Here is a 21871-nt window from a genome sequence, read left to right as displayed (position 1 = left end):
GGGAGGGTGGTCCAAGCAGCAGGGAGCTGTGTGGCAAAGGTTTGAGCTGAGAAACAGTGCAGGCCATGCAGGAGTCTCATGCACTGCGGTGTTATCAAGGGGCAGAATGGGGGCCATGATGCCTGCATGCGGGGAGGGGCCAGTCCTCACTGCAAACAGATACCCTCACTCACTGATGGGGATGAGACTGATGACGGGGAGACCAGATTGGATGCTGTTACCTTGTGGTCCTGGATAGGTTAGGCATGAATCCCTCCTTGAGCGCTTCAACCACTCATTTACATCCAACCCACAAACATTCCCTGAGCCCCTTTGGGAAGCAGGACATCCATGCCGGCGGAAGGAATGAGTGCAGAGACAGCTGGGACATGGAGCCAGGGGTAGGACCTCCAAGCTGTAGCTTTTAACAAGTTCTCAGTGGTGGTCAAAGCTATGGTTTTTCTAGTAGTCATGTATGGATGTGAGAGTTAGACCATAAAGAAGGCTGAGGGCTGGAGAAGACTCTTGAGAGTCCCTTGGACCACAAGATCAAACCAGTCAATCCCAAAGGAAGTCAACCCTGAATATTCACTGGGAAGGACTGCTGCTGAAACTGAAGCTCCAGTACTTTGGCCACCTGATGAGAAGAGCTGACTCATTAGAAAAGACCCTGATACTGGGAAAGATTGAAGGCAGGAAGAGAAGATGACGACAGGGGACCAGATGGTTGGATGGCATCACTGACTCAGTGGACGTGAGTGTGAGCAAGCTCCAGGAGATGGTGAAGGACAGAAAAGCCTGGCATGCTGCAGTCCCAAAGAGTTGGGACACAACTGAGCCACTGAATGACAGCGGTGGTCAGGTAAACACGGTAGGCTCAGGCACATTCCTTAGGAAACTTATTAACCAGGCAGGCTGCAAACCAGTTTGGTATTTCATTGGTGCACAAGAATGATCTAAGCTTTAATGGGGCAGGGAAGGTAATGCCCAGAGATGTAAACTCTGCATCTGGAAGAAAGCTGAAAAGGAGACTTCCATGCCACACCTTCCCCCCGACCCCTGCCCCATCCCCGCATCCTCTGAAATGCAAAAAAGCATGATATAGGCTTTAGATTGGGGGCAGGGGCGGGGGCAGTAACAAGATTCTATTCATTCCGTTTCCAGAAGCAGAGGCTGCATTTCTGGGTTTGCCATTTGGCATGTGGATCTTACAAGGCACACAGCTACAGAGAATTCTCAGCAAGACTCACAGGAGATGATGGGAGTCTGGCAATGCCCAGGGAAGGGCCCTGAAGCCCAGGCCGAGGACAGGAATGTCGGGTCAGCAGAGTCTGCAGAAAGGCCCAGGCTGGACCAGTTGCCTGCTGCTCCCCACCAGCCTGAACAGGGGCATGAAGAGGAGCGCCTCCAAGAAGCCCTCCACCCTCAGATTCCAGCAGCCAAATGTAAGACATGAGACACAGCCCCTGAGGACAGGAACATCCCGCCTCCCAGGTTCCCTTAAGGCCGCCACCTCATAAACCAACCTGCTGTCCAGAGCGACCCAGAATGCCAGGGGGTGTGGGGGGAGTGGTGGTAAAGGGAAGTAGAGAAGTCAGGTTTGAGACAAAGCTCTCTTCATTTATTTGTTGTGAGGATGGGGAGGAGAACCACACGGAGGTGCCAGAAGCTGGTGTCCACCAGGCCCTCACTGCCAGGAGGCCTCTCTGGAAGGGCTGTCAGCTCAGAGGCCCTGGATGCCCTACGTGCCAATCATAAAAAGGTCATGACTGTCCCCTTCTTGCCAATCTGCCAGCGCTCCAAGGGGAAAAAGCGGATCATTATCCTTCAGGAGATGGAGAAAAAGATGTCATCAGCTCCTTGGCTAACGCCTTACATTCCAATACCCCCCCCAGCCAGACATACCCACTGTGGGCTCCAAGGAGCCTGCCTTAGCCCCACCAGGCATTTTGCAAGCCTGTCTCACCCCATGAACACTCTCCCCGAAGCCCGGACAGGGCAGTGGGCATGTCAGGGGTGGAATGGTGAGTGTACACCATCATCACCCACCCAGGACAGACAGGCAGCCTCTGCGGTCACTGTATGTGGGTTCACAGGGGAGCCTTCTCTCTTCCAAACTGCAGGCTCCCAGGAACATACATGTGCAGTATCCCAGCCCGTTTTTGCAAAGCCTGGCTCAAGGAGTCCAGGCATAACCTCCTCCCTCCCCTCATCCCCACATATCTGTGGAGTGAGTGAATGAGCTCCTCTCCCAGAAGCGACAGGAAGTTTCTTTCGCAGAAACAGGATACTTGGGATAGCCTAGGGCCAAGGAGGTATATGTGACAACCTCAGTCGTCCCGTCTGTAAATGGGCATAATGGAGCTATCTCCAGTGTGGGACGAGATGTCCCCATCATGGGATGGCATGCTCACAGGGAAGGTATAGACAGCGGCACAAAGCTTCTGAGGATCAAACGGGGTCCTGCGTGTGGATTACCTACCACATCTCTGGTATGCGGTAGATCACAGGTTACATATCATTGTTAGAATTCTTATGGCTTCCCAGATTAAGGACCAGGTCTAAGCAGCCCCAGAAGTGACCATTCTTCACCCACTCTTTCTGGGCCAACAAAGGCTCCATTCTGAAAGGTTCTTTCAAGATTCTTATGCAGTCAGTTCCTCATAGGCATAGACTCAGCTCGGGAATATTTTTCACCCAAGAAGAAACCATGACCTTGCCATAGAATCCCAGGTTTGGGAGCCGTGGGGCCTTCTTATTAGAAGCTGACTCAATAGAAAAGACCCTAATGCTGGGATAGATTGAAGGCAGAAGGGGATGACAGAGGACTAGATGACTGGATGGCATCACCAACTCAATGGACATGAGTTTGAGCCAGCTCCAGGAGACGGTGAAGGACCAGGAAACCTGGTGTGCTGCAGTCCATGGAGCCGCAAAGAGCTGGATGCAACTGAGTGACTGAGCAACAATCGCAAAGGGCTGCCTGGGAACCATTTAATCCACCCTCTCTATTCACAGAAGCGAAGGTTACAAACCAGACACGGTTTACTTCCAGGTTTGTATGGACTCCCCCAGCTGCATGGGACCCAAAGCTCACAGCCTCAGGACATACCCCGAATTCCTCCTGTCCAGCTTAGACAAGTTCTACAAGATTATTCCTCTTTCCCTAACATATGGAGAAACCTGAGGGCAGATGATAAGTGGCTTTGGTTCTGTCGGGGTAGCAACATCCTGCCCTGCCAGGTGCCAAGGCAGGTACAGTATAGTGCCATCCCATGCAGTGCCCCCAGGAGTCGTTAAAGGGGAGCCTTCCCATTTCACAGATGGAAACACTGAGGTCCAAGAGGCCATATCTTGCCCGGGTGTCACAGGAACCACTGCAGAGCCAGGAATTCATTCAATTCCACCGCCACTCTCAAGGTGGGCCGTCCACCGGCCCATGGGGTCAAGGGGCCTAGCGGCACCAGATCCTTCTTGTCCAGGGTGAGGAATTAATTTTTCCCCCAAGCTTAGGAGGGGCCTGAGGTGGGATCCCGGCCCCCAGTGGACAGCAGTCCCAAGAGGGTCCTCTCCCTGCCCCTCTACGCACCGGTCCTCGGCGAGGTCCAGCTCCTTGGTGAGGAACTCGAAGAAGCGCGCGCTGTGGCCGCGATTCTCCTCGGCCGTCCCCACCACACCGATGGAGGAGACGAGCAGCTGGGCGCTGGGCTCCGCCGAGCCGTTCACCACCATGGCCAGGCCGGACCGCACCGTCACGTTCACGCGCTGCGGGGACACGGGAGTTTAGCCTGAAGCCGGCGTTAGGCGGGGATCGTGCTGAGGACCTGGGCAGCGCGGGGTGAGGGAGCGCGGGGGTGCAGACGCGCGGGTTCCACGGGGGTCAGGGCTGGGGGCACGGGTCGGGGTCCTTGGAGGTCACTTCGGGGTCACGGCTGGCCAAGCCGACACGGAGCACGTGTTGCGGACGGGGCCCGCAGGGCCCTGGAGTGCGGGAGGTCGGACTTGGCGGCGGCGGGCGGGCGGGCGCGGAAGAGTCGGGGTCACGCTAGGGAAGCGGGGTCGCAGACAGAGCCCGACCCCGGTCCGCCAGCCTCCTCCCCGCCCCGTGCTCCCCGGCCCAGGCTCACGTCCTCAGGCTTGCTCAGGATGGCGGCAGTGGCCGCGCAGAGCCGCTTCTCCAGCCCCGCGGGCACGCGGCCGGCGGGCAAGCTCGTGTCCAGCTCAACGAACGGCATGTTTAGCGGGAAGGGTGCGTACGGTTGCCGGGAAGAAAGAAGGTGCGGGGTCCGGGTCTATGTTCTTGAGGGTCGGGCGACGGAGAGCGGGGGCGGGGCGCCACGGAAACCTGCTCTCCTCATTGGCTGGACAGAAACGCAGCGCCCCCTGATTGGCTGCCTGGGCTACATCCCCCGGGTCTCAGCAGAGAGCCGCCGGGAGGGCTGGCGCTGATTTCCGGAAGTGTGGTAGCCCGGCCCCCTCCGTGTGACCCCGCCCCCAGCGAGGTATTGGCGCGCCAGGCCCCGCCCACACACCAGGCCCCGCCCGCGCCCCGCCCCAGCCCTGCTGGCCGCGGTTTCCTGTCCCCTGTGGCTTTCCAGCGCTTCTTGGCTAATATTTAGTTAGAGGTCTGAAAACGCCCAAACACACACACCCGGAGGGGCCATCCCCAGGCTCCACGCTAACAATGCTACATCGTCTCTGAGTATTAAAAAATTTTTGAATGAGTTGTCTCTGCGTCGGGCAACTCATATTCGACGTGCTAAAATGCTCTTCTTTTGATTAGACCAGGTGACGCCTGGGGGCTTGAGTGGGGCTGGGCAGAGACCCTCAGGTTCACTGCATCCCTGCTTGGTACCCACGGACAAAAACACCCTTGTGGCTTCTTGTGCCTGTGGCAACCTGGCCTCACGGTGAAGGATCGCCCACCAGGGGGTGGTGATAGCCAGCCAAAGCCCCAAAGCCAAAGCTGGTCGAATTACCAGCAATGTTTACGGGGCCCTGTATTTCTTATAGATGAAACAAAAGCTGTTATTGAATACGTGGATGTCTGTTGATGTGGCCAAACGTGGTACTTTCATCAGCGTTGGAAAGTTGTTAGAACTGTAAATAACGAAGGTCGTTGAAATTATGTGGGTGCCTATGAACGATTCCAACTACATATCTAAGATTTTATGTAAGTGGGCGTATTAAAGGACTCATCCTTTGTCCTTTAGCCTCAGGGCAGAAACCAGGGGAAATTTTCAAACAAGAGAGGGCCAGGGGCACTTTTGTGTTTACTAGAGCTCTTTCCAGAGTTCACATGGAAGTCAGCGTGCAAGGGGTAAGGGTGAAGCTAGTGGGCAGACGGGGAAGGCATGCAGGACTGGCGTGTGGAGAGCACTGTGGCCCGGACTCTGAGCGGGGAGCCGTGTTTTGGCCCACAGCCGAGGGGAGGGAGCACCACTTCTTAAGAGTGCCGTGGCAGGCTGGCCGGGACTCACTACAAGAACAGCTGCGCTAAGGGCTTCAGCCTCTCCTTCATGGCAGTGTCTGCTGGAGGCAGGTCCTTGGCCTTCATGAGGACCGCATGGGCCTCTCGGAAGAGGTCCTCCCCCACTGCAGCTTCCACGCGCTGGCGCCATGCGGCCAGCTTAGGCCGGCTTTTGAAGATGTCACAACCGGCGCTGACGGGCTGCGGGAGAGGGAGCCAACTGGAGCGGGGAGGTGCCCAGGGAAGCAGGAGACCACCCCTGGCCTGGGGATCCCCTGGGTGGATTTTCCCTCCTCTGCCACTAGAGGAAACACGGTGAAACTGCTCAATATCCCTGCAGGCTGAGGGTTTTTAGGCCCGTTTTTCCTGAGGCTCAGAGGGGACGTGACCCACCCAGGGCCCCCCTCTACCCCCAGCCAGAAAGGGCGATGTGAGCTGGTGCACGGGCTCCCTCCTGGGGTACCCCACTGCTAAGCAGCCCCCCTGCCCCACAGCACTCACATGCATCAGCTCTGTGATGGCCACCAAGTCCGCCACTGAGATGTGGGGCCCAGCCAGGAAGTCCTGGTCCTTCAGGAACTTGTCCTCAAGCAGTTGCAGGCACCTGTCCAGTTCGGCCAGAGTGTTCGCCAGTGTCTCAGGGGGCACGCGTTGGCCCAGGAATATGGGGAACATCATCTGGCAGGCAGAGAGAGGGCTCAGCGTATGCCTAGGGCCCGGCCTCATTCCGGCTCTCGTCCTGTTGACCGGCCATCCTGCGCATTTCAGCCCAGGCCTCATCGCTGACTCACGCATGGCCAACCTCCACCTCTCCCTGGGTCCTCACATCAGGCAGCCAGGGGATCCCTCTGCAATCCCAGTCTGCCTGTAGCTTCTCCCTGCATAAAGCCTTCCATGGCTCCCTACTGCCCCCTCCCCACAAAGGTCTCAACGCAGAGCAGCAGCCATCCTCTCCCACTCTCCCACCACCCCCCACCCCCTCCAGGCCTCTCAGATGGGAATCTGTGGGAATGGGCCTGCAGATCCCTCTAGGATGTGCTTCAGGTGTATGGTCCTAACCAGTGCACCTGGGTGGGATCAGCCTCTGCATTGCCAAACTCCCAGATGACCATCTTGCTCCCGGCCCATGGACCACACTCAGTAGCAAAGGTCTACACTCGCTCTCCTCAGCTTCTCTCCATTCGGCACCAGGCTCCCTCCCCCTCTACAGCTTTTATTGTCATTGTTGAGTCCCTAAGTCTTTTAGGACCCCACACGCTGTAGGCCCTCTGTAGGCCAGGTTCCTCTGTCCATGGGATTTCCCAGGCAAGATTATAAGAGTGGTTCCCCTTTCCTCTTCCAGGGGATCTTCCCGACCCAGGGATTGAACCAGAGTCTCCTGCACTGGCTGGCAGATTCTTTACCACTGAGCCAACAGGGAAGCCCATGGCTTTTAAAGCTTTCTTTTAAAACTTTTTCTTTTAAAAGTTTTCTTTTCTTTTAAAAGTTTTTCTTTTAAAACTTTCTTTGGGCCGAATGGCCCCCAAGATGGAACTCCCTGGTGGTGCGGTGCTAGGACTCCACGCTCTCAGTGCACTGCTGAGGACCCAGGCACAGTGCTCAGTCCCTCACACACACAGGATGACTGCTGGGTACTGGGCACTGATCATGGCTCAGGGTTCATGTCAAAGGCCTCTGCACATTTGATAAGCAAAAATGGTATCTGCATGCTCCTTTAATGTGCATTTGCTTGGTTTTTACTTAAGTTAAATGTTTTCATCCATTTACTGACCCTTTCTCTCTGTCCTTCAGCTACATCTCTGCTGGTTTCCTTTGCCTGTTTCTCTCCTGTGTCTTTGTCTGATGGGCTTCTGAGAACATCTTAAATATCAAGAATGTTACTTCTTTCTAACATATCTTTGCCAAGATTTTTCCCAGTGTATTTTTGCTGGCTTTAATTCTCTTTTTTTTTTCCTTCTTCTACAGATTTCACCACATAAAATTGATGAACCTTGTCTTTATGTCTCTCACTGTTATTAGGCTTATCAATCTTTGTATACCCAGAAATTAGATCAACATTTAGTGAAATATCTCATTTCTTCCTACTTTGAGGTTTTTCACTTAACATCTCTCCATCTGAAAAGTATGTGTGTGGCAAAGTGAGGGCTTGATGCTTTTCCCCCACAAGAGGCAACATTCCTGGGCAGTGTGACCTGTGCAGGAAAGCAGAGGATTCGTTTCCAGCAACTCGGTAATCAAGACCTGATGGGGGCAGGCTTTCCTGGTGGCTCAGTGGTTTAGTGTCCACCTGCCAGTGCAGGGGAGGACACGGCTTCCATCCCCTGTCCCCGAAGGCTCCACGTGCCTTGGGGCCCTTCAGCCTGCGAGCCGGGGCCCACAAGCCATGAGTCCTGGAGCCCGTGTGCTCCAGAGTCTGCTCCCAGCAAGGAAGATCTAGCGGAGCCGAAAACAACTAAGCAAATAAAAGTGTTTTTGATAAGACACCTTGTGGGGGTCGTTCCCAGCCTGTGTGCCCAGTTTCCCCTCTGGGAAACAAGTCCGTTGCCCTGGAGCACCTCTGGCCTTTTTAGTGTTCTCAGTTTCGACAGAGAGCCTGGCCCCTTGGCCGTCCTGGGAGGGCTCCCTGCCCCGGGGCTCACTTTCGACAGAGAGCCTGGCCCCTTGGCCGTCCCGGGAGGGCTCCCTGCTGGGGCTCACTTTTGACAGAGAGCCTGGCCCCCTGGCCTTCCCGGGGGGGCTCCCTGCTGGGGCTCACTTTCGACAGAGAGCCTGGCCCCCTGGCCATCCCGGGGGGGCTCCCTGCCCCAGGGCTCACTTTTGACAGAGAGCCTGGCCCCCTGGCCGTCCCGGGGGGGCTCCCTGCCGGGGCTCACCTTCTGCCACATGGTCCGGGTGCAGCTCGTCCGGAGGGCCGTGTGCTGCCACGACAGGTACTCGTCCACGCGGGCTCGGGCCTGCAGGTCCTGGGGGTACCAGTGGTCAGGGGCCTCGTACTTGCGGGCCAGATACAGCAGGATGGCCACACTGGGGGACATGGGGTGCGGGGGACATGCCCCAGTTACTCTTTGGCCATTCCACAGGGACCAGGTCCTGGGTGAGGCCAGGCCCTGACCGCACACGTCTTTCCCCGGATCCTGTGGGTGGAGCATCTCAGCGTCTGCCTGGTTCTGGTGCACAAGCAGGAACGCGAGGCCCAGAGAGGTCAGGTGGCAGCCAGGGCCACACGGCTCTACACTGGGCCATCTAGCATCTCAACTAAGGGCACCGAGGGAAAAACGAAGTGTCGTGGGGCTTCAGAGGACTCCAGTACCATTCCCCGCCATCTCCGGAGCACACGCAGTGCCAGGAACGTGACCAGGTGCCCCTTCCAGCCCTGGGCACCTCTGCCCACTTCAAGCCACTCTCCACCCAGACCAGGGACTTGGGACATGCAAGCCATGAGCCAAGCCATCAATGGTGGACACACAGATGGCTGACAGGTGCGGCCCAGGGACCCGTTACCTCTCAGCCAAGGTGAAGTCCCCATCTTTCAGGGCTGGCACCTTCCTCAGGGGGTTCACCTGGACAAAGTCATCGCTGTGGTTCTGGCCTGTGGAGTGACCAGTGAGGCAGGTGGGCAGAACTGCGAGGCCTCTAAGGTCTCTGTCCACTCCCACCCCAACAGCCAGCCACCAACTTTCTGGGGTCCCTGTCCTCATGGGGCGTCAGGGAAGAGGAGGCCACTCTGCCGGTCAGGGGGTGACATCCCCTGAGCCCACCAGAGGTTCCTGTTCCCGTGTCTACCTGCTCTGGACATGGGCCAAAGAGCATCTCAACTTGGGCTTGGGCGGAGGGTGAGTTTCTGCAGCTGTAACCCGCCGCCCCGGTCAACTCCATCCCTGCATCAGACCCTCTAGCCCCCTCCCTGGGCTCTAGGCTTGCCCCCTGCAGAGCCTCCCCTCTCTGTGCTAACTGGGTGACCTGTCCACACACCTGTTCCCAGGCCTCAGCAAACCTCACTCTCACCAGCACGCCTGACCTACTCAGCCACTCAGCCTCCCGCAGGTTGCTCCTCTTTCCTTCCTGTGCCAAACCTTCCAGACTCCTTTCCCACCAGGGCCCCCCTGTCCGGCTCCCTTCTGCATACTGCAGCCCTTCCACCACCACCACCAGCTCAGGCCCGTGCGGAGGGGACACCACGCAGTGCGTGTGAAGCCCGAGGCTTCAGCAGAGCGGGGCTCCAGCCTGGTCATAGGACCACCTGCGGGACTCTCTGCTCCTTCTCCTTCGTGGGCAGGATCACCACGATCCATTCTCCCTCCAAAAACAGCCTCTGTGCCCGGCCCTCACCCCAAGGATCACTGAGAAGGCAGAGCAAGGTGGCACCAAAGCAGTAGGTGGCTCAGGCTGGGGCGCCAGAGGCAGAAGGTGGGCAGACTCAGCCAAGCACAGGTGTCCCTCCCAGCCTGCCTGAGGGGTTCTGAATCCAGAGCTCCTCCTAAGGTCCGGTGACAGCCCTGCCCCCTCCGTGGGATTCTGCCCAAGTGGAGGGGACCTAGGCGGGCACAGGTAGGAGTAAAGAGGAGGCCAGATATAGGTGAACAGTCTTCTGGGCAGTCACATGGGGGCTGCCTCTGCTGGGAACCAGGAGGCCGCGTCACTGTTTTCTCCGAGCTGAGCCTTGGTTTGGAGAGCCGTCTCTCCACTTTCCTCCACTTCTTCGCCCCGCCCCAACCCCAGCCGCACCCCGCACTGCTGTCTACCTGCTCTGTTCCCCCTTAACCTGGGTGTGAAGAACGGTTGGTATTCACTAGGCAAAGGTAAGACGGACAATACACAACCGATGGCCGAAGCCACGGTTTCCGACGGGAGTCTGTCTGCACCGGCCGCCCGACTCGGGGGGCCGCAGGGACACCCAGACCCCGGGCCTCCTTGCTTGTCCGGCCCACCTTTGAGCAGGTCCACGGTGCGCAGCTCAAAGGGGATGCTGTTCTTCTTGGCGAAGATGTAGACGGCGCGGCAGGGCTGGGACAGCAGGTCCAGGTAGAGCTCCAGGCCCATGGCGGGGGCGGGAACAGCGGGCAGGACCCACGACAGGAACGGCAGCGGGCGAGTTCCACCGGTCACCCAGCAGAGGGATGTGCGCAGCTCCTGGTACCCGAGCCCGGCCACACCCTCCCCGCCCATTGGACGGCGCCGTTGAACTTTGGGCCAATCAGCGGCAGCCTCGCTCTCCCGCCTTCCCTCTGCGGGGTTCTGAGCTGGGCTCCCTTTCCTGCCCAGCAGGGTTCAGGGAGACGGACTCTGTGTCTCTCCGCCGGGTCAGTCCCCTCACCTGGACATCAGTGTCTAACCTGCGTCAAATGGAACGGGATGGGAGGGGTACTAGGGGAATGAGATCAAGGGCGCTTCCAGCGCAGACACTCAGTGAATTTAGGGTCAAAGGGTTAGCCCAGGCCACCTCCCACCTCAGAGAGGGGGCTGAAAGAGGAGGGACTTCAGAGTCCCCAGGAACACAAACAGAGGAGAAGTAAAAGATGCCACAGCCTCCCGGGGGCCCACGGCCCAGGGTGGAGGCGGGGGAGGGCGTGTGGTCCTCTGCGTCCAGCAAAGACCAGGTCACCACCTCAAGAAGCCGCCCCTCACCAAACTTCTTTACGCTCCCGGCTAATCTTCGCCTCCCTCCTGCAAAACAGAAGCCTCGTGAAACGATCTATGAGGTTTTCGGGTGGGCCCAGAATCTTCCCACTTCCTTTGTAGGGCCAAACCCTTCCAACTTCAAGCCTGGTGCTCCTGAGGTCTTTGGCTGTGATGCCTTCATCCTCTAAGCAAGTCTCCCAGATGAAAAAAGCCATGTCCCCAGGGACTTCAGGCTTCCCTGACAGCTCAGTTGGTAAAGAATCTGCCCTAACCCTAACCCAGTTCAGTCCTGGGTTGGGAAGGTCCCCTGGAAAAGGGATAGGCTACCCACTCCAGTATTCTTAGGCTTCCCTTGTGGCTCAGCTGGTAAAGAATCTGCCTGCAGTGCAGGAGACCTGGTTTCAATCCCTGGATTGGGAAGATCCCCTGGAGAAGGCAAAGGCTACCCACTCCAGTATTCTCGCCAGGAAAATTCCATGGGCTAGTCCATGGGGTTGCAAAGAGTTGGACGCGACTGAGTGACTTTCACTTCACTTCACTTCCAGGGATTTCCCCGGTGGTCCAGTGGCTAAGACTCTTTGCTCTCTAGGCAGGGCACCCAGGTTGGATTCCTGATCACAGAACTAGATCCCACATACCACAACTAAAGATCTTACAAGCTGCAATTAAGACTCGTGAGTGCCTGTGCTGCTCATGTCTGACTTTTTGAGACCCCATGGACTGCAGCCCGAGAGGCTCCTCTGTCCATGGGATTTTCCTGACAAGAATACTGGAGTGGGTTGCCATTTCCTCCTCCAGTGGATCTTCCTTACCCGGGGATTGAGCCCACCTCTCCTGTATTGCAGACCTACTAAGACCTAGGGCAGCCAAATAAATAACTAAATAATTTTTTTAAAAAAAGAAAAAAAAAAAACCTATTCCCAAACCCAAGATTCAGAGAAAGCCCAACTGGGGGAAAACAAAACAAAACAAAACCTTGAGAATAGCTTAGCCTTCCTGGGCCCCTGGCTCCCAGTTTAAGAAGGACCTATCCCATCAGGAGAGAACTTTCTCCAGGTTGGATGGGGCCATGTTCTCCACCCCCTCCAGGGGACTGCCCTCCTCCATAACTCACCTTTGGCCAGACTACCGCGATATCCAATCTCCCTGCTTCCTCCCTGGCCACCCTCCAGTCCAACCCCCACCACCAGTCAGAATGTTATTCTAAAATGCAATCTGAGCATTCCATTCTTGTTCAGGTTCTGCAACTCTGAGGTGTGGCAATTCAGGCCCCACTTGACCGAGTCCTGACTGGGGGAGCTGCTGTTTGATGTCTCCTCCCCACCGCCCCCTCAGGGTGGGTGCAGGACTCGTGATTCCCAGTGCTTGGTGCTGAAAGGATGACCGGCCCACGCTCTGCAGCCAACACACGTGGAGACCTGCTGCCTCTACCGTCCTTGTCGAAGAACCAGTGGAGGACAGGGCGTTCATTAATTTAACCATGGACAACCAGTCTGGGGAAAGCTAATCCACCGGGCCTACGAAGCTGGCTGTCTTTCAAAGAGAGGCCAAAACCAACAGCCAGGACAGATGGAACGTCAAATAAATCACACCTCAGAGTTAGAAGCAAAGGCTCAGGCTGAGCCCAGGTTTATTTCCCAGACTGGAAAGAAAACGCAGATGAAAGGAGACAAGGTCTGTGTGTGCCATTCTCTTTGTGGCTTTGCAGCCCCAGCGACAGATGGGTGGGAACCTGGCCCCAGGAGCGGAGGACTCAGGCAGGCAAGCCATGCCTGCTCTCCGGGTCTGCCTCCCAAGGGACAATGGAAATGAAGTTGCTCTGTGAACTGCCAAGGGCAGAGCAGAGGCGAAGCTTCCTGGCTCACTGGATCATGGCCAGCACTTTGGGCAGCATCTTCTGCTTTAAGGTGGGGTCTGCAGGCTGAGAGTCCTTGGCCTTCAGGATGACCTCATGGGCCTCTTGGAAGAGGACCTCCCCCACCGCCGCCTCCACGCGCTGGCGCCACGCGGCCAGCTTGGGTCGGCCTTTGAAGACTTGGCAGCCGGCACCCACGGGCTGTAGGGAGAGAGGGGACGGGATGGGTGACCACGTATCGCAACACCAACCTGGTTTGGAGGCCACTGAACTCCAGAAGGTTTCTCCACAGGGTCCCACAGCCAGGGGCATGGTGTGAGCAGGACTTCAGCGCCACCCAGGACCCCCCTGCCTCATACCCCCACCACCACCCACAGCACTCACGTGCATCAGCTCCGTGATGGCTACCAGGTCAGCCAGAGAGATGTGGGACCCGGTGAGAAAGGCTTTGTCCTGGAGGAACTTGCCCTCAAGCACCTGCAGGGCCATGTCCAACTCTGCCAGCGTGGTCGCCAGCATCTCAGGAGAGACCGGCTCACCCAGGAAAACAGGGAGCATCACCTAATGGGCGGGCAGGCAGAGTGGGGCCTTAGGGGCCGGCATTCCTACCTGACCTCCAGGGCAGCACCTGAGACTTTAAATGTAAAAGGTCCTTAAATATAAATGTAAGGTCTTTAACTATAAAAGACCATCAGAGAGTAATTCTGATTTATTCATGTCTGGAAATGCTATAGAGTAGTTAGAAAAAAATGCATTAGATCCACCCGCAGCGCTGTGGAAAAACGCACATTGCATGATGATCTGCGGGCGTTTATATAAAATTGTAAGCGCTCAAAGCAAAGCATTGTTTTGGGGCTACACATAAATGTAATAATGTAGAAGATCATGAACTGAAAGGACTTGAACCAGATCTCAGGGGACAGGAAGTGGGGGGCGGACTTCAGGAAGGGACACGGGCAGCAAAGAGGCCTGTTGATTTTTGTTCCCTAATGTTTCTTTTCTTATATATATCAAAAATGATAGAAGACACAACAATGAAACTGGTGACCCAAAATTAAAGATACAATTTCAGAAAGGAGGCGTGCACCTCTGAGAAGAATACGGAACATCACGAAAAACCCGCCATGATGACGCTAGAGAGAAAATAACCTTGTTTTTTTTTTTTTTCAAGTCATCAAAGAATACAGAACTTTAAAAGAAAAAGGAAAAATGAAAGAACAAAAAGTAGGAAAGAAAAAAGCCTAAACCTGCCTGTCTGATACGGAAACCACCAGCCACGAGAGGTTCCCGGGCTCTTAAAATATGACTGGTCTTAGACGAAATATGCCGTGAGTGTAAAATACACACCAGGAAACAGACACGGGTCAATGGAAAGGACAGCGAGCCCAGAAATAAACCCACACGCTTCCAGCCAAGTAATCCACGACAAAGGACACAAGAATACACAAGGGAGAAAAGACAGTCTCTTCCATCAGTGGTGCAGAGAGGACTGGGCAGCTACATGAGGACAAATGAAATTAGAGCATTCCCTAACACCATAAAGATAAACTCAAAACGAACTGAAGACTTAAACTTGAGACCGGAAAGAGTAAAACTCCTAGCAGAAAACTTGGGCGGAAGCCCTGAGGGGCACTCAGGCGTCCCTGGGATGCACACTGCTGCTGCCGCCGCATTCTGGCTACTGTGAGTAACGCTGCTGTGAATGTGGGTACAAGCATCCCTCTGAGATCCCGCTTTCAGTTATTTGGGGTATACGCGCAGGAGTGGACTTGCTGGGTCATACGGCAATTGTATTTTTAATTTTTTTGAGGAACCACCATGCGTTGTCCACAGGAGCTATTCCCCTTACCATTCCCATCAACAGCACACGGGAGTTTCGATGTCTTGTTATCCTCACTAACACTTATTATTTTGCTTATCTACCTACCTATCTGGGCTTCCCACGTGATGCAGTGGTAAAAGAATCCACCTGCTAATCCAAGAGATGCAAGATATACAGGTTCAACCCTGAGTCAGGAAGGAGGAGGGAATGGCAACCCACTCCAGCCTGGAGAACCCCATGGACGGAGGAGCCTGGTGGGCTACAGCCCATGGGGTCACAAAGAGTCAGACACAACCGAGCAAGCAATCCTTGACCTATCTCTCTCTCTGTAACAGCCATCCCAGTAAGGATGAAGTGGTATTTCATTATAGTCATTTAAAAAAGAATCTTTATTGAATTTATTACAATAATGCTTCTGTTTTGCGTTTTGGTTTTTTGGCTGCAAGCCATACGGGATCTTAGTGCCCAAACCAGAGATCGAACCTGCACTCACCCCCTGCACTGGATGGCAAAGTCTTAACCACTGGACCTCAGGGAGGTCCCCTCATCATAGTTTTAATTTGCATTTTCCTAAGGATTAGTGATACTGAACATATTTTCATGTGTTTATTAGCCAAAATCATACCACTGATACTCTGAGTATATTGGGTTTAGTAAAATATATTCAACTGAATATATTTTAAATATATTCAATTATGGCTACTGGAAAATTTTCAAGTACATATGTGTCTCACTCTTTACTTTTGGGCAGCACTGGACAAAATGAGCTAAATTCCAGAGGGCATGAACCCTCCCAAGGTAAGCCACGTTCATCCCTGGGGTCCAAGCAGGTCAGGGTGCAAGCCTGACATCTGTCTGGGAGTTTTCTGATGGAGCAGCCATGTGGGGTTCTCAGCAGGGCTGAGAAGCAGGGCCATCTCTTGGTTGCAGTTGGTGCTTAGATTCCAAATCCTTGCTGGAGGAAAATGAGCAACCTGATTCCACCCTCAAGACGTTTCTGAAACTTCTTGAACGGAACGGAACTGTAACTGAAGCCGCGTTCCAGCCCCAATCCTGACTAGCTGGAAGAGACGAACCTCCCACTGAGGATGCTTGGCAGAAGAAAGAGCAAGCCCTGGGTCAGGATTTACTGTGCATCCAGTGTCCACTCTCCTTTATAGAATACGTAGCACACAGTAAGAAATTATCAGGATTAAGAAGAAAGAAGAAAGTGAGAAATTATAATGTAATGTCTTTACATTATAAGACATGTAAAGAAAGAGGAAAATGTGGGTGTTCCCTGGTGACCTAGCGGTTAGGATTCGACGTCACTGATGTGGCCCAGGTTCAATCCCTGGCCAGGGAACTGAGATCCCACAAGCTGCATGGTGTGGCCAAAATATAAAAGAAAAAAAGAGAGGAAAACGTGACCCATAATCAAGATGGTAAAAGACAACCAATAGAAACTAACCCACAGAAAAGCCAGGGGCTGAAATTAGCTAACAAAAACTTTAAAGTAACTATTATAAGAATCAATATGTTAAAGAATTTAGAAGAAAAGATAGACCAAGTGGGTGAGCTGATGGTGAATTTCACCAGAGAAATGGAAACTCTAAAAAAGAACCACATGGAATCTCTGGAACTGGAAAAACACATATTTCAAATACAAAGAATGTACTAGACAGGCTTAACGGCAGCTTGGGCAAACAGATGAAAGAACTGGGGAGTCAAAGCCGGGTCAACAGAAGCTACTTACACTGAAAGGAAGAATGTGAGGTTGCCCGTGCCCTGATGGGGCGATGCCCTCACCGCCCCCCCTCCCCAGGGAGAGCACCTCACCTTATGCCACAGGGCTCGGAGGCAGTTTCTCCGCAGGGCTGTGTGCTGCCAGGCCAGGTACTCGTCCACACGGGCACAGGCCTGCAGGTCCTGAGGGTACCAGTGGTCGGGGACCTTATACTTGCGGGCCAGATAGAGCAGGATGGCCACGCTGTGGGCGAGGGGAGGACATGTTGGAGGGCAGGGGGCGGGGGGCCCACTGAGCCGGGGCTTGATACAGAGTCCCTTCCTGAATCTTCCTGACCACACACCAAACTATTTTCTCCGTTTCCAGACAAGGAAGCCAGGCTTTAGAACAAGGATGGGACTTGCTCAGGGCACACAGGCTTTGGAGGCTGAGCTGAGAGTCTCCCTGAGGCTAACAGGCAAGCTCCTTCTATCACCGGGCTAAATTCCACGGCGAGTCCTGCCAAGAGTTCGGAGCACAGTTTCTGACGGGAGGACCAGAGATAGCTTCCTGGAGGAGTCAGCACCAAAGCGGAGGCTTGCAGAAGCTCAGCTGCTTCCAACTCTTTCCAGCCTGCGTCCACTCTCATCATCCCACATTCAGACCCCCAGGAGGCCTGACGCTTCAAAAAGGCTTTCCTGCCAACCCATCATCGTTTGTTCTCTGTCGTCCCTCTGTTCTCCCTAAAGCATCCTGCTGGAAACACAGGAGGATATGGGAGCTGTGGGATCTTGGACCAGCGGGACAGACAAGCCTCCTGCAGCCCCCTTCCTGCCCTAGGTTAGCCGGGCTGCCTTGGTGTTGGAATGGCAGGGCCGACCAGGAAGGACAGTGAATGTGGGAATTTGGGGCCACTGGGAAGGCTTTCAGGAACTTCGGGTACCCCAGGGGCTGGGCACCCCAGCCAAAGGGGCAGAAAACCTCTGTATCTGCCCCTGGCCCAAGCTCCCTACTGGGAATCCTGCTTCCACACCAAGCTAAACAGTTCACTTTTTTTTTTTTTTTTCTCCTTTTGTTCCCAGCAAGGGAGTTCTGAGCAAGACAAGGGTCCCTGCTGTGATGGCAAACGTCCATGTGTCTGGTGGTCCTCCCAGGGACGGGCAGTCCAGAGATGGGGCCACCAGGAGATCTCAGTACAAGTTTGGCCTGGGGACCCCTCACCAACCACCACATGACTAGTAAGATGCTTGCTTTTCCAGTCGTCCCGTGAACTGGAACTGTGGGCAGGCAGGAGCTAGGGGTCCAGCCCTGACTCTCTGCGGGATATTGGACTGAGGGCCCTTCACCTCGGAGAGACGAGATGGTTCCAGCGGGGTCTGCCAGCAACCCCAGGGTCCCAGTTACCTCTCGGTCAAGATGAAGTCCCCGTCCTTCAAGACTGGCACCTTCTGCAGGGGGTTCACCTGGGCAAAGGCATCGCTGAGGTGCTGGCCTGCAGAGAGCCCAGCGTGGTGGGTGGTGGGGAGGAAAATGCCCCGCCCTGCCTGGCTATGCCCACCTGTTGTACCCACCCCCTCAAAAGGCCCCAACCGCAATGTCGTGGCTCGTCTCCAGCCCCCGGCCGCTCTTGGTGTGGGAGAGGCTGGCGGGGGTTACTGTGGGAGAAGTGGGAGGTTCTGCCAGCTGGTACAAAAGAGAGCTCGACACCCCTTGCCAAGTTCCTGTGGGCATAACCTCCCCCACTAGGAGCCCCCCTAAAACAGAGCTTAAGGAGCTCCATCCAGGGCAGGGCCTGTCCTTGCCCGGGCCCACAGACTCCCACCCTCTGCCTTTTCACCATCGCCAGCATCTCTGGCTCCCACGTGGGGTCTGGGGGTGTTGCAGCTGCGGGGACTGGGAGACTGGTCCCCTGAGTGGACTCTGGCTTCCTTCAATGCCACTTTCCCTGTGGACCCTAAGGATAGATCCCCAAACACAGACAAGTGCCATCTTCCTAGCGTCCACTTGAAAAGTGAAAGTGAAAGTCGTTTAGTCGTGTCCGACTCTTTGTGACCCCATGGACTACACAGTCCATGGAATTCTCCAGGCCAGAATACTGGAGTGGGTAGCGCTTCCCTTCTCCAAGGGATCTTCCCAACCCAGGGTTCGAACCCAGGTCTCCTGCATTGCAAGCGGATTCTTTATGAGCTGAGCCACCAGGGAAGTCCAAGAATACTGGAGTTCGTAGCCTATCCCTTCTCCAGGGGATCTTCCTGACCCAGGAATCGAACCGGGCTCTCCTGCATTGTAGGCGGATTCTTTACCAACTGAGCTATGAGGGGGTGTCCACTTACTTGCAGCCAACTTCCCCTGGACCCTCTGTGTCCCCTTGCTCACTCCGCCCTGGGCACCAGGGACAGAGTTGGCCCTATGCTTAGGGTCCCACTGAAGCTCTGTGGAAAGGTGCAGCCCAGAGTCTCCTGGGACCCTGATCTCTGCTTGAGCTCGAGGGAGTGTTTTCTGCCCCTTCAGATGCAGCCAGAGAGAAACTTCTGGGGCGCACGGGTCATCACTGCTGCCCCTGCTCAACAGCTTTCAGGGGCTCCCCAGCACCCAGGAGCAGGCAAAGCTGCTCAAAGCCATCCACTGTCCCCCACGGCCTCACCTCTCCAGCCTCTCTCCTCCCTTTCCCCCCACCCTTCAGACTGTCCCTTCACCAGGACCCTCCCCTCCTCTCCTGGCGAAACACACCTCCTACAGTACCCTCTGTGGGACAGCCTGGTTGGGACGCCCCTTTGTGCCCACTCCCTTGCCCCTACCCCACACTCAGCAGAGGTGACCGCTGGGCAAGCCTGGGGGCCAGTCCCCCAAGGAGGCTGGACGAGATGGCGATTCAGGCCTCAGGACAGGCTGGCACAAAGGCAGAACGGCAGGCGAGCCTCACCGAGCTGGGGGCGCTAGGTGGAAGGCTCAGCCCTGCAGAGTTGCCTGACTTGTTCTGTGCACCCCCCACACGCTCCCCCGCCCCGCACTAGCAACACGGGAGCACGGCCTTCCCTACCCTCAGCTGCCCTGGCATGCCAGCTGTGCCCTTGGGACTCTGGGGATCTGCCAGAGAAAGAACAAACCCTCAGCCTGCAGGGCTCATCAACGCCCGCCCCCCACCCCGCCCACCGCCCCGCAGTCCCCCTCCTGCTCTCCGTATCCCCACAACGGGTGCCGCCTTCTGAGAACCAGTGAGACAGTGGATAAGCTAGGCGCGCAGGCAAAGCAGGAGGAGGAAGGAAGCGGGGGAGGGGGGCGGTAAGGGGGCCAGCGGGGGTGGGGGAGGGGAGGGGGAGGGGACCCAGGGCAGCAAGGGCCAGAGCATCAGCAGTTGGGGCCACAATGGAGGGACTCGCTCTGCCCCACCCCAAGCAGCCCCCTAAATTCCTTTCCTCCTGCCCCTGTCTCTTCACCCAGTCCCTGAGCCCATGCCTGGTGGTAGCCCTGTTCGCCAGGTTCCTGCATTCCTCATGCGCCCCGCCCCCCGGCTCTTTTACTCTGCTTCAACTGAGCCCCCCACTCCTCGTCGTCCATTCCAGGGACCCAGCCAAGTCTGGGGATCCCCAAATCTCCGATCTTCCTGGTGGCTGGCCGCAGGACGGGTGAGGCTCGGGGAGGGGCTCCCCTGACCTCCCCTCCCCATCCCCACCTCTCGGTCCCCCAAACCCCGGCCGGGCGTCCACCTTTGCGCAGGTCCACGGTGCGCAGCTCGAAGGGGATGCGGTTCTTCTTGGCGAAGATGTAGATCGCGCGGCAGGGTTGGGACAGCAGGTCCAGGTAGAGCTCCAGGCCCATGGCGGGGGCGGACCGGCCTCGCCACGCAGGGCACACGGGACTCAGAGGGCCCCGGGCCGCGACCGACCAGCGGCGTTCGGCCCGCCCCCCACGCGCTGCTCCCCATAGGCGCTCGGGCCGCTCGCTCGGGTCCAATCGCCTGCGCCCGGAGGGCCTGCGGGGCGGGGGCTCCGGAAGGTCCCCCTCGGGGAGGCGGGCCGGTCACGCCCAGGTTCGTCTTACAGAGCAGAACTTCGCCAAGACTCATGCCGGCTGCGGCGTGCGTCAGAAGTTCCTGCTTTAGGGATGAAGAAATCGAGGCCCAGAGGGATCACGGGTCCAGAAAGTCTGACTCCAGCATCCACGATCTTGGCCCCAAGCTGCAGAGATCCGGCGCCATCAAGAAGCAAGCTAAGTTCTGTCGCTCAGTCGTGTCCTACTCTTTGTGACCCCATGGACTGCAGCATGCCAGGCCTCCCTGTCCATCACCAACTCCTGGAGCTTGCTCAAACTCATGTCCATCAAGTCAGTGATGCCATCCAACCATCTCATCCCCTGTCGTCCCCTTCTCCTCCTGCCCTCAATCTTTCCCAGCATCAGGGTCTTTTCCAAGGAGTCAGCTCTTTGCATCAGGTGGCCAAAGTATTGGAGTTTCAGCTTCAGCATCAGTCCTTCCAGTGAACACTCAGGACTGATACGACCAAGAGGCAAAGCCTCAGCGCTCACTCCCTTGCCCCAGCGCACCCCTGGAGTTTGACAGCAGGTCTTCCTGCCTCCAGCACAGTGCCTCCGTCTCATTCCCTGAGTGTGTTTCTTCCTCCTCTGGGCCTCTGTTTCTCCATCTTTGAAAATGATGGGAAAGATCCAGCTTTCTGGGCATATATCCAAAGAAAATGAAAACAGGATCTCCAAGAGACAGACAGACATCTCCAACCCCATGTTCACTGCAGCCAAGATAGGGTAACAACCTAAGTGTCGGTTAAGGGATGAGTGGATCCAGAAAATCTAGAGATTATTCACGGACGTGTATTGAGGTGGACAAGGAAAATGGCAACCCGCTCCAGTATTCCTGCCTGGAGAATCCCCGAGGACAGAGGAGTCTGGCGGGCTGCAGTCCATGGGGTCGCACAGAGTCGGACGTGACTGAGTGAGCACACACGTATCGAGGACTCTTGTATTCAGCTTTAAGAAAGGAAATCTTGTCGTTAGCGACAACATGCATGGACCTGGAGGTTATTATGCTAAGTGAAATGTCAGACACAAAAAGACAAATACTGCCTGATCTTACTTGTGTGGAATCTTAAAAGGTGGGACTCTTACAAGCGGGGATTAGAACGGTGGTTACCAGGGGCTGGGGCGAGAGGGGGAATGGCAGCACACTGGTTAGAGAGTAGGAAGCTTTGAGTACCCAAGACGCATAAGTTATGGAGATCTAACGCACAGCGTGGTGACTGTAGTTAACAGGCCTGCGAGATACACGTGCAACTTGCTGAGTAGTTCTTAATGATTCTCACCAGGAACAACAAAAAAATGGTAACTGTCTATTGAGAAAAGCACAGCCTGAATGCTGTGAGTGAGGTTTGATCCAGGGTCTTGCGGAGAACAGTAGCCTTTTCAAAAATC

At 55.8% G+C, this 21871-nt stretch overlaps 3 protein-coding genes across 7 annotated transcripts; all 3 read right to left on the bottom strand.

Annotated features, from left to right (window-relative positions):
- Positions 1-1578: 1578 nt before the first annotated feature.
- Positions 1579-4323, bottom strand: LOC133229156 (D-dopachrome decarboxylase). The gene is made up of 3 exons (XM_061385520.1): positions 4107-4323; positions 3569-3744; positions 1579-1804 (listed from the first exon to the last, which is right to left on the bottom strand). Exons 1-3 carry the CDS (start codon positions 4212-4214, stop codon positions 1732-1734), a joined length of 357 nt encoding a protein of 118 aa, XP_061241504.1. The 5' UTR covers positions 4215-4323; the 3' UTR covers positions 1579-1731.
- Positions 4324-5235: 912 nt separating this feature from the next.
- LOC133229155 (glutathione S-transferase theta-3-like) lies at positions 5236-10630 on the bottom strand. Of its 2 annotated transcripts, none has more exons than XM_061385519.1 (5): positions 10378-10630; positions 8951-9038; positions 8323-8473; positions 5951-6127; positions 5236-5750 (listed from the first exon to the last, which is right to left on the bottom strand). In XM_061385519.1, exons 1-5 carry the CDS (start codon positions 10613-10615, stop codon positions 5631-5633), a joined length of 774 nt encoding a protein of 257 aa, XP_061241503.1. In that variant the 5' UTR covers positions 10616-10630; the 3' UTR covers positions 5236-5630. The 2 variants fall into 2 exon arrangements, with proteins under 2 accessions (XP_061241503.1, XP_061241502.1); XM_061385518.1 differs by having other exon boundaries at positions 5236-5650.
- Positions 10631-12667: 2037 nt separating this feature from the next.
- On the bottom strand, positions 12668-20531 carry LOC133229154 (glutathione S-transferase theta-1). Of its 4 annotated transcripts, XM_061385513.1 has the most exons (6): positions 20158-20531; positions 19491-19537; positions 17855-17942; positions 16564-16714; positions 13308-13484; positions 12668-13124 (listed from the first exon to the last, which is right to left on the bottom strand). In XM_061385513.1, exons 1-6 carry the CDS (start codon positions 20514-20516, stop codon positions 12930-12932), a joined length of 1017 nt encoding a protein of 338 aa, XP_061241497.1. In that variant the 5' UTR covers positions 20517-20531; the 3' UTR covers positions 12668-12929. The 4 variants fall into 4 exon arrangements, with proteins under 4 accessions (XP_061241497.1, XP_061241499.1, XP_061241500.1 ...); XM_061385515.1 differs by lacking the exon at positions 13308-13484; XM_061385516.1 differs by lacking the exon at positions 19491-19537 and having other exon boundaries at positions 20158-20366.
- Positions 20532-21871: the final 1340 nt, after the last annotated feature.

Source organism: Bos javanicus, chromosome 17 (assembly GCF_032452875.1).
Source record: "Bos javanicus breed banteng chromosome 17, ARS-OSU_banteng_1.0, whole genome shotgun sequence".
Taxonomy (NCBI): Eukaryota; Metazoa; Chordata; class Mammalia; order Artiodactyla; family Bovidae; genus Bos; species Bos javanicus.
The sequence above is the reverse complement of the archived record's forward strand: the minus strand, read 5'-3'. Positions and strand labels throughout refer to the sequence as shown.

Bases quoted from the DNA above. Each gene is read 5' to 3' on its own strand.
- LOC133229156 (XM_061385520.1), bottom strand. From the start codon at position 4,214: ATGCCGTTCGTTGAGCTGGACACGAGCTTGCCCGCCGGCCGCGTGCCC. The intron at 3,745-4,106 runs GTGAGCCTGGGC...GTGTCCCCGCAG, and splicing joins TCCTGAGCAAGCCTGAGGAC to CGCGTGAACGTGACGGTGCG. The intron at 1,805-3,568 runs GTGCGTAGAGGG...CATCTCCTGAAG, and splicing joins CTGGACCTCGCCGAGGACCG to GATAATGATCCGCTTTTTCC.
- LOC133229155 (XM_061385518.1), bottom strand. From the start codon at position 10,615: ATGGGCGGGGAGGGTGTGGCCGGGCTCGGGTACCAGGAGCTGCGCACA. The intron at 6,128-8,322 runs GTGAGCCCCGGC...TCTGCCTGCCAG, and splicing joins CCCGGACCATGTGGCAGAAG to ATGATGTTCCCCATATTCCT. The intron at 5,651-5,950 runs GTGAGTGCTGTG...CCTCTCCCGCAG, and splicing joins CCATCACAGAGCTGATGCAT to CCCGTCAGCGCCGGTTGTGA.
- LOC133229154 (XM_061385513.1), bottom strand. From the start codon at position 20,516: ATGAGTCTTGGCGAAGTTCTGCTCTGTAAGACGAACCTGGGCGTGACC. The intron at 17,943-19,490 runs GTAGGGAAGGCC...GGCTCTCTGCAG, and splicing joins GCATGCCAGGGCAGCTGAGG to GCCAGCACCTCAGCGATGCC. The intron at 13,125-13,307 runs GTGAGTGCTGTG...CTCTCCCTACAG, and splicing joins CCATCACGGAGCTGATGCAC to CCCGTGGGTGCCGGCTGCCA.